The 16,689-nt window shown below is 43.7% G+C and overlaps 1 protein-coding gene across 1 annotated transcript; it reads left to right on the forward strand.

Moving 5' to 3' along the window:
• The first annotated feature begins 217 nt into the window (after positions 1–217).
• Positions 218–16,392, forward strand: irs4b (insulin receptor substrate 4b). Its single transcript, XM_008435140.2, has 2 exons — positions 218–4,856; positions 16,171–16,392. Exons 1-2 carry the CDS (start codon positions 779–781, stop codon positions 16,173–16,175), a joined length of 4,083 nt encoding a protein of 1,360 aa, XP_008433362.1. The 5' UTR covers positions 218–778; the 3' UTR covers positions 16,176–16,392.
• The last annotated feature ends 297 nt before the right edge of the window (positions 16,393–16,689 follow it).

Below are 16,689 nucleotides of genomic sequence, written 5' to 3' on the forward strand. Positions count from 1 at the left end.
GCAAGTGCTTTATAAATAAAAACTGATTTATTGACAGACTGACCGGCTGATTTAATTTAAACCATTTGTTTATTCAACGGAAATTTAATTGTAATACAAATGTACATTAAATATCTATGTAATAGTTGGACAGAAGTATTATTATTCTGTTTCTACAAGTCCGAGATCCCTTTTTGGAAACAGTACAATAGTGGTTTCACTTGCTAAAATGAGCCTGCAAAGCCACCTCCTATTTATAAACTTTAGTTGTATCTTTGGAACACGATTGGTTCAAGGCATTGACGCAAAGTGCTAATATCTTGCAGCGATTGGTCCAGGCGTCTGTCATGACGTATCAGTCAAAGTGATGGGCCAATCACAGCCGGTATTTGAGTCTTTGTTCCTCCCGCTTTCTGGCTGACGCAGAGGGTCATGTGTTGTTTGTGCTGTGGCCCGTAGAGATGTGTACAGGAGTAGAAGGGAACGGATTGCTAAAGGAGCTAGCTGGATCCTCCCGGTTACAGAAGCAAGGCTGAGCGTGGCCATGTTCTACACGGTAGGCTTTATTTCGTGATAAAAGCCAACAGTGGAGTGTATTCGTCGCCGAAAAGAGTCGAAAAGACGTGTTTTGTTCAGGCGTAGTAACAAAGCCGGTGTGTGAGGATTGCAATTCTGAGCCGTACGAGTCACCGTTAGCTGGCCTAGCCGGACTCGGGAGCTTCGTCTCCCAAAACAAGAATGGGGTCTGAGTCCACTCGGATTAGCCTGCTACTAAAGTGACCTTTGCTTATATTCCCTGATGGCTAACTTCACGAATTACCAGGAGGGTAAGGCGGCTATGTTGATGGTGGAGCCTCAGCAGAGGGACGTGGGGACGAGTCCTGCGGCCGCCAAAGCAAACGGAGACAGCTCAGTCGGGGAACCCCCTTCCCCGTTAATTAATATCGGCGGCGGCGGAGGAGGCTCTCGTTTTCACCAACATTTGCCGCCCCCCAATCACCTTCACCACCACCAAAACCTCAGCCTCGACTCGCCAAAGGATCAACAGCAGCACCATCACTACCAGCTGGCCCCACAGCAGCATCTTTCCGGGGAAAACACCACCGAGTCCCCGGGCAGAAAAGCCTCCTCCTCCTCTTCTATCAGCCAGGTACACACAGCCGAGGACCCCGCCGCTAGCGGCAGCGGCAGCAGCCATGTATACGCCGCTGTGACCGTCGCTAACAGCTCGGAAGTCGTGGATGATATTCGAAAGTGCGGTTATTTGAGAAAGCAGAAACACGGACACAAGCGGTTTTTCGTGCTCCGGGCTGCCAGCCATCTGGGGCCGAGTCGTCTGGAATACTACGACAGCGAGAAGAAATTCAGAAACAGCCTGCGCACCGCTGCCGCCGCTAGCGGAGGAGCGGTGGCCGCTTCGCCTCCGAAGAGGGTTATTTACCTCTACCAGTGTTTCACAGTGAACAAAAGGGCGGACTCTAAAAACAAACACCTCATTGCCCTGTACACCAAGGACGAATATTTTGCTATTGTGGCTGAAAACGAGACGGAGCAGGAGGACTGGTATGTGGCCATCAGTGAGTTAATGAGTGAGGGGAAGAGGGGGCACGTGGACTCTGATGATTTAGATGATGGCTATGGTACAGTCAGCCCTGGGACTGTGTTTAAGGAGGTTTGGCAGGTTAATGTTAAACCTAAAGGACTGGGTCAAACTAAAAACCTCACAGGTGTTTATCGGCTATGCCTGTCTACTAAAACCATTCACCTCGTTAAACTGAACTCTGAAACCCCCTGCGTTAACCTCCAGCTGATGAACATCAGGCGCTGTGGACACTCTGAGAGCTTCTTCTTCATAGAGGTGGGCCGCTCCTCCTCCATCGGGCCTGGGGAAATATGGATGCAGGTGGACGACTCGGTGGTGGCCCAGAACATGCACGAGACCATCCTGGAAACAATGAAAGCCCTGAAAGCTTTTGCAGAATTCCGGCCGAGGAGCAAAAGCCAATCTTCAGGCTCCAACCCCATGTCGTTCATCACCACGCGACGCCACCTGGGTAACCTGCCTCCAAGTCAGACGGGGTTGCAGCGGCGGTCGAGGACGGAGTCTGTAGTCGGCACGCCACCCTCTAGTAAAAGTTCCGGGGCGAGCGGCTATCGCTTCCGCACATCTAGCGAAGGTGAGGGGACGATGAATCGGCCATTTCGCTCTGCCACGGGAAGCCTGGTCCACCTCAACGCAGCCCGTGTTCCCCATGGCCGTCAGGACAGCGGCGGGAGTGGCAGCAGCTGGAGTGGTGTTGCAACAGGAAATGCTGGCACGAGCACTACCAGCAACCGCTATGTCAGAGCTATCCCCTCCACCTGTCACGCCCGCTCAGCCTCACTTCCCGTCTCCCACTTCCCTTCGACCACCAGCCCAGTCAGTGTTTCCTCCAGCAGCGGCCATGGCTCTGTTTCTGACACGCTCACCCGCCCATCAAGCGCCTCTATATGTGGCTCCCCATCCGATGGAGGCTTTAACTCCTCTGATGAGTACGGCTCCAGTCCCGGTGACTTCCGGTACTTCCGGGTGAGGAGCAACACGCCGGATTCTCTGGGCAACACCCCACCAATCAGAGAGGAAAACTGCCTCAACGATTACATGGCCATGGGCTGGAACCGGGACGTTTTCGGCACCAGTGTGGGCTCTGGAAACAACAGTGGATGTGAGACACCACGTGATGAGAGTACCTCAACGACCGAGGATGAGCGCTTTTCTTCCTCATCACTGAGGAGGAGGACGCACTCCTTCTCCAGAGCAGCTGCCGGTGTGACCGGAGCCTCCGGAGTAGCTACTTATCAGAAAATGACCCAGACGAACCTCTCGCTGGATGAGGGGTCAGACGTAGTGCTGCCATTTGGGAGCGGGCTGCTCCGTGGTGGGCCGTCCTCTTCCTCTTCCTCACTTCGCTCCGACTACAGCTCATGCTCCGAACATAGTCAGCAGAGCCGTCCCTCGACACTCTCCAGGTCGGAGGCCGGAGCCGAACGCCCCCCTCTTTCTTCCTCCTCTTCTGCCAAGGAAGACAGCGGCTACATGCCCATGATGTGTGGTGTGGCAATGGCGTCGCCGCGGGACACTCCTCCTGACTACATGCCTATGCAACCCTCTTCTTACTCCTACCAGATCTCCCACTCACCCCAGTTCCACAGCCCAGCTCTAGGGACGCGCTCAGCCCACCATCACCCACAATCTTCCACGGACTCTCACGGCTACATGATGATGCTCCCAGGGAGCAGTGGCACCTCTCCTTCTCCTCTCCAGGCCTCTTCCAGTGGTCCTGGAGCTGCTGGTGTTGGTGGAAGTAACAGCATGGCTGAGAAACCTGAAAACGGAGAATATATGGACATGTCCTACAGCGGCTGTGGTCGCAAGCTCCCAGGTGAAGACAGCAGTGTGTATTACACACCAGGAACACCCGAGGGGCCCCTGAAGTCTTACAGTCCTTACTTCTCTCTCCCCCGCTCTTATAAGGCCCCCAACAGGGAGAGGGAAGAGAGAGAGGATGGGGAATACGTACCCATGAGTTCCCCTGCCAAACCAGTGTATTCGTCAGTTGCAACTGCTTCAATGTTGGTGCCAGAAAAAAGAATAGGAGGGGGCAGCAACACCTCCACTCCCTCCCACCCACCTCCTCCCTATGGAGCTCACCATACAACTGCGGCAATGGCTGACCGACGGGTCATGAGACCTACCCGCCTTCCTTTAGGCAGGAGGAGTTTCAATGGCCCGCTGCGGGTCGGCGAGCCCGCCACAGAGACCCCGTGTGCTACAAGGTCTGTCCCAGTCACCAGCGTCCCACGCGAAGGCCCCTCAAGTCCCGGAGAGTATATCAATATTGAGTTTGGAGAACACTTCCCTCACCAACAGCAGCCCCCTCCCTATCCCTTGTCCACTCAAGATGAAGCCCCCTCCCTGGTATCCAGTGACGCTTGCTGCTCTCCTCCCCAAGACTACATGAGCGTGGAGGTCGGGTCGGACCAGCATGATGCCACTGCGTGTCTGGGTAAGAACCAGTCCCCCAGGCCCAGCCTTGTTGCTCCTTGGAACCCGCCCAGCTACATCCGACCTCTGGTTAACAGCTCTGGGGTCGCCGGTTCAGGCGGTCACTGGAGGTCGGTAGGAGACGATTACACGGACATGTCATTCAACCTCAGCAGAGGTGAGAGGACTCAAAGCCCCACAGCGATGCTGCAGCATCTTTGCGTCGTAGAGGGACGCTATGGTCACCCTGCCTCCACCACCTCCTCGTCTACCATTTCCCCACCTCACCCTCCTTCGACCCAACAGTCGGAGCCCAAGGTGGTGCGAGCGGACCCCCAAGGCAGGAGGAGACACAGCTCAGAAACGTTCTCCTCCAGCTCATCCTCTAACTCAACGCCTTCGTCCTCAGCCACCCATCCGTCTCTGTCCAACCCCTCGGCCCCGAATGCCAATGGATCCTACCAGACGGAGGGACAGACCTCCAGGTGGGCCAGCTCGGCGTCTTTCGACAGCGTGTGGATGTCCTTGGCGGGCGCAGGAGACTCGCCAGTTCACCACTCCCAGGTGAGAAATGCAGAAACTGACGCCATGTCCGGGAACATCCCAACGTCCGCCTCCTCGGGGGTTGGCGCCAGCAGAATGTGCAGGAACACGTCCGTCGGCTACCAGAACGGCCTCAACTACATCGCCTTGGAGCTGAGGGAAGATGGGAGCAACGCAGGAGCGCCAGGGGCCAGTAGCAGCAGCGGGAATGCATCAGTGGCGCCGCCAGGGATGGTACCTCTGCCAGAGAATGGAGCCTACGCCAGCATAGACTTCACCAAATCGGATGGAGTCACCACAGCAACCAAGGGTGAGTTTGACTTGTTTTGTGTTTGATGCCACATGAGATTTTGTTTCAAATTAGCAGTGAGTAAAAAGAAAAAAAGTGTTATGGGTCCAAAATAACTGTATGCTATTTTGAGTCCTTTTACATCAATGTGCAGCTTTTCAAAATGTATATTCTGTCCTAAATCAACTCTGTGAGATCTTCTGTTTCTGACACTTGAAGCTGCCAGCTGTTGTCTTTGAAGGCTTCTGTCTGGGGAACTCAAGTCTAGTCTGTAACGGCGCTGTTTCAGGAAGTGGCACAAATGTGTGGTACATCTTTTAGGCCCTGTTTTTTTTTTCTTCTTTTTTTTCATTTGCGTTGTGTGCCAGCAGACTGGTAGACGGCTTGTTTTCTCAATGAAGAGAGGTTTATCTTAGGTCAGCTGCGAACTGAGTCACCCTAAAAAAAGGCCCTAGCTGGCGGCGGCGTCTGTGTTCCCGTCTGTCCACTTGTTGCTGTTTTCGTTTCTGTCAGCATGTATGCAGAGTTTACGTGTGTGTGTGTGTGTGTGTGTGTGTGTGTGTGTGTGTGTGTGTGTGTGTTTAATCGCTTTTTGTCTGCTTTAAGCCATTCACTTGAGACATTTTAATGTTTTGTAAACATTTACCTTCATTACAAGTTGAAAAACACTGTTTCAGGAGTACATTTAACTTAACAGTTGTTATGCAGCTTTGCAGTGATTTAATTGATCCACTTTTTTTATTTTCTATTACAATTCTTAAATGAAAACTATTAGAATGTCTAGATGCCGTTGTATTGTAGAGAATGGGGCAGACTGGTTTATTTCTGGTTTTCAGTGTCAGAAAAATTTATGATTTTGGCCTTGACTGATTCAGATTTTCTTTTTCTTATAGAATTAAAACACCAAAAATGTGGATTGTAAGTGTTCTCATTTATGCATTAAAGTACATAAATACATACATTTATGTACTTTGATGCATAAAGTACATATGTGTTAAGGTTCACATATGTACTTCTCTTGGTCACAAATGGCTGTGACTTTGAGAAAAATAAGTTATGGGAATAAAGTAGTGATATTGTGAGGGGAAAAAGTAATAATGAGGAAATAGAAGCAATAGTTTAAAAATGGAATCACAATGTTATCAGAATAAAGGGATAATAATACAAGAATAATGTTGTATGACAGTCATTTCATGAGAACTAAATAAATTTAGTCTCCAAAAAATATTTTTGTAACTTAAAACAGAAATTGATACACTAAGATTTTAAAGTGTAAATCCCAGCTATTTATTGGATCTTCACCAAACTAAAGACATCCCTTCATCTATCATTTGTTGCTTATCTGAGAGCATCGCACGGTAAATGAAAACATACTTGTGGCTGATGCATTTACAGATGGAAAATGGTTTGAGTTCTTAATGTTAGTTGTGTTATAAATAGCAAAACATATTATTCTCTATATGACCAACCACTAGAACAAGGGTAATCAATTATGGATGATTAATTGATACATCTTTGGTATTATTTTACAAAGTCGAGTATGATAATTTGTTTGATCTGATTGTGAAATGTGTTGATGTAAATTGAATTTGCACTGAGTGGGATTTGTGAAGGACCTTTGGCTGGGATTTTGTAATGCATTTCAAATAAATAAACAGTATCATTGTGTGTATATTAAGTATTTAAAAAGGTACAATTTAAAACCTGAAAAATCATTCCTGTGGCCTGAATTTCATATGAAGTGTTTAGTCGTGCAGTGCATAGATCAAGACAGGGTCGTCCCTCTCCCACCTGTTGCTGTTCACTGCCACTCCGCTGGTTGAAAGGAGACTACAGCATTGTTAGAAGTCAGATAAATTAAGCTCTTACAAACTAACATTCTGCAAAATTACAGCAAAAATAATTAGGAGTGAGCTTATTTTCTCCTTTTCTGTGTCAAATTATTATATCAATTGTGAAAATACGATGAAACCTTGGTATTTTTACTAAAAGGTTATTTTTAGATTTTTTTTTTCCATATCCATATCTTTTTTTCATAGTCTTAAAATTGTTCCATTGTGCTCCCCTTCCCCATTCATGTTTTATTTTATTTTATTTATTTATTTATTTTTAATTTCATATTGTATTAAAGTAATTGAGACCTTATTTTGAATAAGGCTCTGTAAACTGATTTATAAAGCATCTTTTGCAGGATTGCAGTACAATCTTTTTTATTTATCTCCGATTGCAGTTTATCTTATCAAGGTCTTCATACTTTAAAGAAATTGTTTGGCAAATTACTGTGTCATCGAAGTTGAATGTTAACATGCATAAAATATTAAATTGATTTGGAAATGTTCAGTTTGTAATTTTTATCCTAGTTATGTGGAAGTGTTTAAGTCTTGATAATTTTTGGGGATGTTTTGGGGACATCTCTTAGAATACAACATTTTAGTTTTAAATCTACTTATTTAAAGTACCTTTGCATTTTTTTTTTGACTTCATGGTTTCAGAAGAAATGTATATGAATTGCAATGGTTGTTAAAAATAACTGCTCTTTAGGGGACTGCAGTTATTGCCTTTTTCTTCAGACTACTAACAGCTTAGTCAGATTGGATGGAAGGCATATGTGGACATCAGTTTTTAGTTTTGCCAGAGTGCTTTGATGGACTTTGACTAGGCCATATTCTAACTCATGGAAAGGCTTTGTGTTGCAACATCTTAAAGGTTTTGTTTCTGGATTGCCCTGCAATTAGTTTAATTCATCTTCTATGAAGTCTCAACACAGCACCTTCTTCCAGAAGTCAGATTATTCAATTATTTAAGTAGACATGCTCCATATACAAGTTTTTTTTTAAGCCTTACCAACCAGACTGGTTGCTTCTCTGTTTACTGTGCACTTAAATGTTTCGTCAGATTGCTTTTTCCTTTTCTTGCATGACCAGTTTGTTTATCCACTTGCTAGTTTATGTAGGATCTATTCCGTTCAGGCTCGTGAAGTATAAGGAGTGTCGCAAGCGTGTGTGTCGGCCAGTGTGTGTACAGTCTTTCCCCCCTGCATCCAGGTCAACGTGCGTTTGTTTGCACTGAGTCATGGCAGGCAGCCTTTGATGTGGCGCCGTAATTGCAGCAGCGGCGTGTTAAGACACACAGCGGTGCTGAGAGGAAGCGCATCATCATTCAGGAATGCATTTCCTCTCAGCGGCAGAGCTGAACTCATTGAGGCACACCTGGATTCTTGACCCAGAGGAGACCAGGAGGGAGGGGATTGAGGTGAAGGCTGATTTTTGGTTTGTTTAGATTTATTTATTTATTTTATCCAGTTGACTTCTAGCTAAATCTTGAAAATGTTGTTTGGTAAGTTTAGTAAGAATTTTAAAAAATAGCTCAAATTTTTTATTGTAATTGAAACTTATTAAACTCCACAAAAGTCTGAAAATCAACTACTTGCCCTGTTGACTCCCAGACTCTCCCACATTTAATTTCTCCATGTGGGCGGCTAGTAATGGCCACCCGGCTCCAGCCAACTTAGCAACTTCACCACTATCTTTAGCTACTAAATCGTTATTGGTTAAAAATCAGAATCAGCCAGAAAATTGCAATCAGTTTACCTGAATTAAAAAAAAAAATGAAAGAAATGAGTAATTGAAATATAATTCATTAAAGAATATTTTGGGTTCAGCAAGGAAGTTGGAAGCCAAGTTATATATTTCTAAATTTGTTCAGTTGTGCTTATTTGTTCGGTGACTCTTAACTAAAAATACACATTTTCTTCTATTTGCAGAAGCTTTAGTTTTAAAGTCCATTTATTGTTATCGAGGTAAATTCCTCAATATCTCATGGTATTGATTTAAGGCCATATCGCCCAGCCCTAGTACCAGCCAATGTTTCCTCAAAGGAAACAACCCCGTTTGTGTTTTACCAGCTGGTTACAGTCAGTGTTGGCCAGCGTTAGTGGATTTCAGTCAGTTGAGTTGAATTTTGTTTGGTTGTGAATAAAGACCTTGTAAAGTAGAGAAAAACGAACGATGGCAGATGTTGAGGTGGCAAACTGTAAAGGAAATGGTAACTGCTAAAGCACCGCCATGAGAACCGGCTCTTCTTTCTTTCCCGTCCCATCATAAGTGCCTGTGAGGTGGTAAAGGGCGTGAGGCAGGAGTGTGAGGCAGGCTTATCACATAAGGGGAAGCCAGCAGGGGACCAAGATGTGCCTGAAGATGTGAAGATGGTACAAGGCTGCCCTTTTCCTCTCTCATTCCCACCTCTATTGCGAGGCCCTTCTATATTTACAGCTCTATTTCGAGCCTGACATAAATTTATGGGCCGGTCTGAGGCATGTGCTGCTCGTAACAGGACCCCCCGCCACCCAACCAGTCCACCCCCGTAAACTTGTACCAGTGTGTGTTGCACGCAGCAGTTTCTCTACCTCCTAAATAGCCTGATATGTTGGCGGACAGATGTTAGAGTTATTAACCACGAGGATTGCACACAAAGCAGTTTTGATTTGAAGCTACGAATCAGACTGTCAGGGGAAAGATTTTGTGGCTTCCTGAAACTGTACATATCGTGACTTTTTTTTTGTTGTTGTTGCATTTTATACCTTTCAGCACCTGAAAAATCATTTTAGAATCACATTTCCTGTTTGAGTGGAACCTTAATTTATAGCTTTTGGGGAGGGTGGGTGTTCATTGGAGAACATAAATCTATCAACCAGACAATGCTGGGGTATATTTGGTTAAAAGAGGGATTTGAACCTTAAACCTTCGGGCGTGTTCGGTCTAGCCGGATTCCCAATGGTCGCCAAATTCCTGGAGTATTAGAGAATTTCAAGGTGTTTCTCATAGTTTTAAATGTCAGCCAGGAGCGGTTCTTGTGAGCAGTTTTTGCCTCTGGGGATCTATCTAAACTTTCCTGTACAGCCCAAACAAACAGCAGCTGCTTTTTCCCATACCAAACACACTAAATGTTGTTTTTGCAGTTTCTGTCATCTTCATTGCTACTTTATACACTATGCAAATCATATTTAACTTTGTTTTGTTTTTTTTAGACATTTGGTTGACTGGAATAAGTCAGTTGAAAGTTTTCAGCACAGAAACTGTATCGCTTATCTTTTGGAGGAGTTGCTTAATTTCTAAATGTTTGTTCACTCAAACATTTCCCCTTATCATAGGCTGAAACCTTGATTTATGAGTTAATATTCAACAGATTTTTATGTTTTATTTGTTTAATAGGAAGCCACTTTTCAATAACACTGATACTATCCAGAGGAGTCTATGGTCAAACAAAGGACTGAAAGGAGCCCAGATAATGTGGCAACACCACCAGCCCACATCATCACCTCTCCACCACTCTGTATGAGGTGCAGGGTTTCCCCCAGTGTATGTTAAGCCTGGCGGTGCTTTATTTGCCCCACCCACCAGGCTAAGCAATGCTTGTTTTTATGCAAAATAGTGTTTCTTTTTAATACACCAGTAATCCTGAACTGCATGCGTCTTTGCTGCGCTCTTCTGCACTGCGCACTTCGCTGGCCGAGGGGAAAAACGGGTTCATAGTTGAACATAGTTTTCAAGAACACTGAATGTTGCTTCTCCAATTTAAATAAATATCGGTTGTTGGCCACAGCGCAGCTATTAATATCAGATATCAGTATAGAGTCAGATTTTTATATCGGTGCATCTTTACTCAAAATACCAAATATTTGCTGCTAAATTTTTAACAACTTTTCTAAGCGAGTCATGCTTGTTCAGTATTATTCATGAACTTTTACTAGATAAGTAAGGCTTGTAGAGTCAGATACTTTTGAATGGTCATGAGTCTGCGGTTAGGTTAAGATTAGATTTCCTCAGCTTCTCAAAGTTTCTTCCTTTTTGTTATCACTGAGGCTTCTCTGGAAGTTGTTGAAGCCCAGTGGGGAAAAAAGTAAACCTTTCCTCTCAAACACACTGCGATGACAAAGCAAGATTTCACCGGACTACCTTTGGACTTGTGGGAATGTGACGTTGGAGAGCTTTCTTAAACAAACTCTGAACATGTGTGCTCATGTTTATTTAGGGTTTTTTATCCTTCATGGATTTATTTTGTCGTTTGCTGTCATTTCTTTCTGCTCTGCTGAACTCTTAACTTCTTAGATGTTGAAATGAATGAGAATGCTTAATTGTGATAAATGCAAAGAAACTTTACTGACATTAATATTTAACTTTTCACCAACCCAGTTATTTGTAGCGTTTGGTGCAATTTTATTGTTACTTGAATCTATAAGTATTATACGAGTGTTGGTAAGAAAACATGAATAAATTATGAGAATAAAGTCATTTTATGAGAAAAGTCATATTTAGAGAAAAAAAGTTGTACGAGAACTAAGTTGTGGTATTACGAGAATAAAGTTATGCGACAGTAAAAATATGAAAATATTCATATTACAAGAATAGTCATAATAATACGAGAAAAAGTATAATAAAACGGAATAGAAAAATAACAGTCGTATGACAAATTGTATTATGAGAATAACAGCATAATAATACGAGAAAAATGACTAGAATAAATTCACCAGAATAAAGTCGTAACAATACAAGTCAAAATAATTTGAGCATAAACTCATATTGCCAGAATAAAGTCGTAATGCTACTAGACCGAAGTCATAATTTTACTCCTACGTAAGCAATAAGAAATCTAAAATGAGGAATATTTGACATCTTGGGAAGTTATACTTTGGTATCAGTTTTACAGATGGGACATACTCCATATTTGAACATCATTATTATCAATCTCAGGACTTTGAAATAATTGTACAAATTACCGAGTCAATTTTGAAGAAAGGATCACGTTCTAGACGAGCCAACCATGTCGGATCTGGAGAACTCGATCAAAGCTTTGCTCGCATTAAAACAACTTTTACTCTAGTAATTTTATGACTTTCTTCTGGTACTTTTGTCTCCTTATTCAACTAATTTTATGTTTCATTATTCTTACAATTAAGAAAAAGTCTTAGTCTGAACCTAATACTCATAGTATCTGTTATCCAAATGTGTTCCATCCAAGTCAATGGAAACATGTTGCTGAGCTCAACATTTGATCATGTTTGACTGCAGACAAAGGACTCAGAGTGATTTCAATATCAGTTATCTAATTATAACTTAATGCCTAACGAATGCTTCACTTGGAGCAACCCGCCTATATCTACCCAACACAATGAAGGTTTCATTGACAGGAAAAATCTAAATCCAGTATTTTGAATTTGAACTTTTTTGACAAGGTGACAGGGAATCAAGTCTCCCGTCCCGTAGTCTGCTCCTGAAAGACCATCACTTTGGCTGCCACGCCAACCGATGTCGGCTAAACCCATTACCCCGGCTCGTGGCTTACTCCCATGATGCCTTTTGTCTGTCCGATCTGAGTGAATGGGTTTTTAGGGACACACAGGGACGGAGAGTGAGAGACAGTGGGTCAGCGAGTGCAGAGGGGCTGAGACAGAGGGAGAGAGAGAGACGGGCGGTGGGGCTGAGCCACCTGCATGTGTTGCAACAACACCAGCAGCCCCTGGCTAGCGCAGGTGTTTGGTGAACAGTGTTTTTCTAACCCAATTCTGTGGCGAGTGTGGGAGCGTACGCACACTGGAGCGAGGTCAGCTCAGGTCGGCCTGGCCCGTGTCCTGAAAGCGCTGTTTTGATCAAAGTCCGCGTCTGGACTGCAAAGAAAAACCCAGAGACCTCAGACGTTCTCTCAGCCGCTCTCTGGCTGCCTCGCGCACGCCCACGCTCAGAGTCAACTTTGTTTTATTGTCGCTGCTATAATTAAGCACTGTTTAGCTAAAGCTTGTTATTTGCTGTGTAAATATATAAAGATTCAGAACGTTAAGAAAACGGACAACGGGTTAGCACATAGCTGCACTCCTACTCTACTGGTTGTCCAATAAGCCTGTGGGATTTTATTCAAACTCTGCAGCCGTTTTTCTTTTACTTTTCTTTTATAGTTCACATTTAAGTTTTGTTTTAAAATCTGAAACAATATAAAATTATTAAACAACTAAATCCACAGATTTCTGTTTCTGATTCGGAGAGATATCAGATATTTATGGCTAATTCCAGATCTTTCTTTTACTAATTATTTATGTTAGAAACAGATGCAATGTCGCATGTTATGTGTTGGGGAGGAGTCGCTATGAAACATGGTTTTATTAACACTTTAGCACCAAGACATAATGGAGTTCAAATTTCAAACTACCTTTAGCATGTTAGCATGGCTAGTATTAAAAAAGTATTTAAAAATAAGCAAATATTTGGACATGGGCAGGCCTTTGGGCACCTTATAGTTAACAATATAAATTATTTTTTAAGATAATTTTTAATGTCATTTATTTTTATTTTAGTGTAGGGCAGTGGTCCCCAACCTTTTTATTACTGCGGACCGGTCAAGACTTGGAAAAGTTTGCTGCGGCCCCGGGGGGGTGGGGCTTGTTGGTGTTCCCGCTAAATCCTGAATATACCCAATTTGAGTTGTCTTGGAGTTTTTATCTGTGGGGTTTTTCATGTGATAGGTAGCCAATCAGAAAGCGTGGTGACGTAAGAACAGAGGGGAATCCCAAACAGCTGAGTCCGGTGGATATCGGAGATGATATGTGGAAATGTTTATTATTAAATCTAAATCTAAAGGTCATTATTATGTTTATTCAGTTAAAAATGTTAACTATGAAAAAACATATTCACCTCCAAATCATAGTGCAGCAAATAGAGCGGCTGCTACCGTCGTCTTTTATCCAACGCCTTTTCTTTTTGTTACGTCATTTATCTCTTAAAATGACTCCACAAACTGTCACTATTGCTTCTACATCATCATCCGTGTTTGGTTATTCTAAATTCCCGCTATGTTGGGGGTTTTACTGGATTATCCTCTGGAATCGGGATGTTCGTGACTGGAATCAGTTCGTGTTGCTCCTGCCTTGGACACACGAACCGATCAAACCTGTTGGACTTTTATCAGCTCTGTGGTCACAGAGGTTTGGAGAATCGACCGACAATTCTTAAATCTTTCCGTCTAAACCAGACTTAAGACTCACAAGTTCTACTCATCTCCTCTCGACCGCAGCCCAAACGCTCTGACTCTGGTCGCTATGGTAACGTTTATATATCCCTTCAAAATAAGATACAGATGTGCCACAAAAACGAACATTTTACTTTCGTGAAAATTTTAACTCACAATAATGACTAACGGGAGCCCTGAGCTTGTTTCTCTGCAACGAGACGGTCCCATCTGGGAGTGAAGGGAGACAATAACAACTGAAGTGTTGCTTATATCCACAGCCTGCTTGGTCTCTATGTGGCAAGGCAGTTTGAAGCTTCATTGCCTCATTAGCAGTCGGTCGCCGCGTGTTACGCAGAGCGGGCTTGTAATGTGGGACTCACCTACCGTTCCGGGATAAATCCATTCTCCTGTCTCTTCTCTGGGCCTTTTCTCCTTCGCAAAGAAGCTTTCCAAAGACATCTGATCTGTTTCTTACTCATTTTGCTGCTTGTGGCCTCAGTGTTGGTGCGCGAGTAACCGAGAGAATCCGGTTAAAGGATTTTCAAAATAAAAGATCCTCCAGACTCAAATAAWACATAAAACAGAAATATTTCACTATTTCTTGCGCGGCCCAGTACCAATTGGTCCACTGACCGGTACCGATCCACGGACCGGAGGTTGGGGACCACTGGTGTAGGGAACTAGCTGTAGCCTAGCAGAGGGCATTGACAGCGCTAAGACCCTCCTCCTGGCTCTGATTGGCTGTTTCTGACTGGGAGCGGTGCAGTTTTGCAGGTGGCAGTAGGACCACAGGAAGGAGGAAGTAGAACTAAATTTTTTTATCTATTTTTTTCACAAATGATTTTTCTCATGTTTTACTATAACAACATACTTATAAAAGTTGCCTACTGCAGCTCTAATGAAAGTAAAACTACAACACTGAAATGTAGCTGTCCAATAGGGCTAGTTCTGATTACCACTGAACCGAAGACGCACATGAAACATTAAAGGTTAGTTTGGATTTTTTTTGTTGTTGTTATGATTCACTTGTGGGAAGGTAAATAAATCCTTCATGTTGGGGAAGCCAACGGGTAGCCACATGTAGCCATTTTGAAGTGACAAAAATGTTCGTATCATATGTTAACTGATATTACAAATCTACAATTTCACAACAGCCTATTGTTTGGTTGGAGGTGTTCAGCTCTGCCAAATAGCATCTGTGTTTCAAAGTGAAGTGTATCAGTCCACCAGCTTCGCTGCAGAAATGTAGAAAACATTTCAACTTTGCTACAGTTGTCTGCCATTATTACACATGTTATATTTATGTGCTTTCCAGATGGAAACGTTTTTTGAAAACTGTCCCAAAAAACTGTTTAGAAGGAATGACGTAGCATATTGTGAGCTCGCTTGTTAGCATTATCACTCAAGCAATTCACTTATTTCACCTTCACATTTCTTTCGCTTATCTCATCAATACTCGACTTCCTCTATACTACCACTACTACTGCTCTCCACTTCCTTTTGTGTTGTTTTTGCTTTCCAGTACCTGTTTCTGCGTTTGGTTTAACCTTGTTGTTCACTGTCTGCTTTCCCAAACTCCTCCTGTATTTCTGTCATTCCATGCCTCCCTCTAACCTGGTGGCTAACAGGGGAGCAGCATTCCAGCAGTGCCCCCCTCCTCCTGTCCCCTTTCAAAGCTTCTGCATTGTGTCGTGGTGCTCACATTGTTGTCAGACAAAGCGCTGCTCTCAGTGGAATAACGCAGCTGGACGGCGGCCATGGCACAGGTCAAACAGGGCCTCTGGCCCGCCCGCAACAGCCGACCTGACAGCCGGAGCTCGGCCTTGATAGCAGGGCAGGAAGCAAACTTTATGTTACTGGTGTGTGTGTGTGTGTGTGTGTGTGTGTGTGTGTGTGTGTGTGTGTGTGTGTGTGTGTGTGTGTGTGTGTGTGTGTGTGCACTACCTACACTTATTTAGTAAGCCTTTTTTGTCTTGTTTTTCTGGTAGTCTTCTTTTTCTTGTTTTTCTATTTTGCTGTTGTTTTAAGATTTTTTTTCCAGTTGTATCATTTTTAATGTGCTTCAAAATGTTGGAAAAAGCTCATATTTTCTGTCCAAAAAAAATCAAACAGATGAACACAGTAGCATGCCACACTTTTCAGACTTTTGATGCACTTCAAAATGACTAGCTACTTTATGTTGCTTCCTCACATAAAATCCCAATGAAATGCATACATGCCAGGCTGACAACATGACAAAAGACTCTGTACTTTAACTATTCCATGTATCGTAACGTTTATGGAGGTTGATTCCTGACAAATGACGCCGTTTTTTTTATTTGTTTTTCTGTCTCTGCAGACTGAGCAGCAGAGGTCCACCGTGTGCCTCCTCCTTCTCTTCCTCCTGCTCCTCGTCATCTCTGATCTCGGGGCACTTGACTCTGCCTTTGACCTTTAGCCCCTCCCCACGCCCCGCTCCCCCCTTCCTCCAACAGTGACCTTCGACCTTCAGTCACACTGAGAAGCTGCTTTCATCTGGTCGCAGACGACATTTTCAACATGACAAACCAGAAAAAACGCTTGCGGGTTGTTCCATTTTTTATTTTTTATTTTTTTTAATTATGATTATTATTTTTTAAGTTTTTCATTGTTGACGTTTTATATGCATATCCTGTCCTGTTAATCATCCCCTCAAACGATGGTTGCTGCCAGTATTTGCTGCTCTTCCCTCCCACCCCCTCCTGTTAGTTCAACACTACTATCCAGCAGGCAGCGGTCAGTGAACTTTAACCGAGGGGTGTACAACACAAGCACAGGGATGTTTTTTTTTTGGTTTAAAAAAAAAAAAAAAAATTTCTCTCTATGCGGTATTATTAAA

The sequence above is a fragment of the Poecilia reticulata genome, linkage group LG18 (assembly GCF_000633615.1).
Source record: "Poecilia reticulata strain Guanapo linkage group LG18, Guppy_female_1.0+MT, whole genome shotgun sequence".
In the NCBI taxonomy this organism is placed as follows: Eukaryota; Metazoa; Chordata; class Actinopteri; order Cyprinodontiformes; family Poeciliidae; genus Poecilia; species Poecilia reticulata.

Coding starts and splice junctions, on each gene's coding strand:
- irs4b (XM_008435140.2), top strand. CDS start 779: ATGGCTAACTTCACGAATTACCAGGAGGGTAAGGCGGCTATGTTGATG.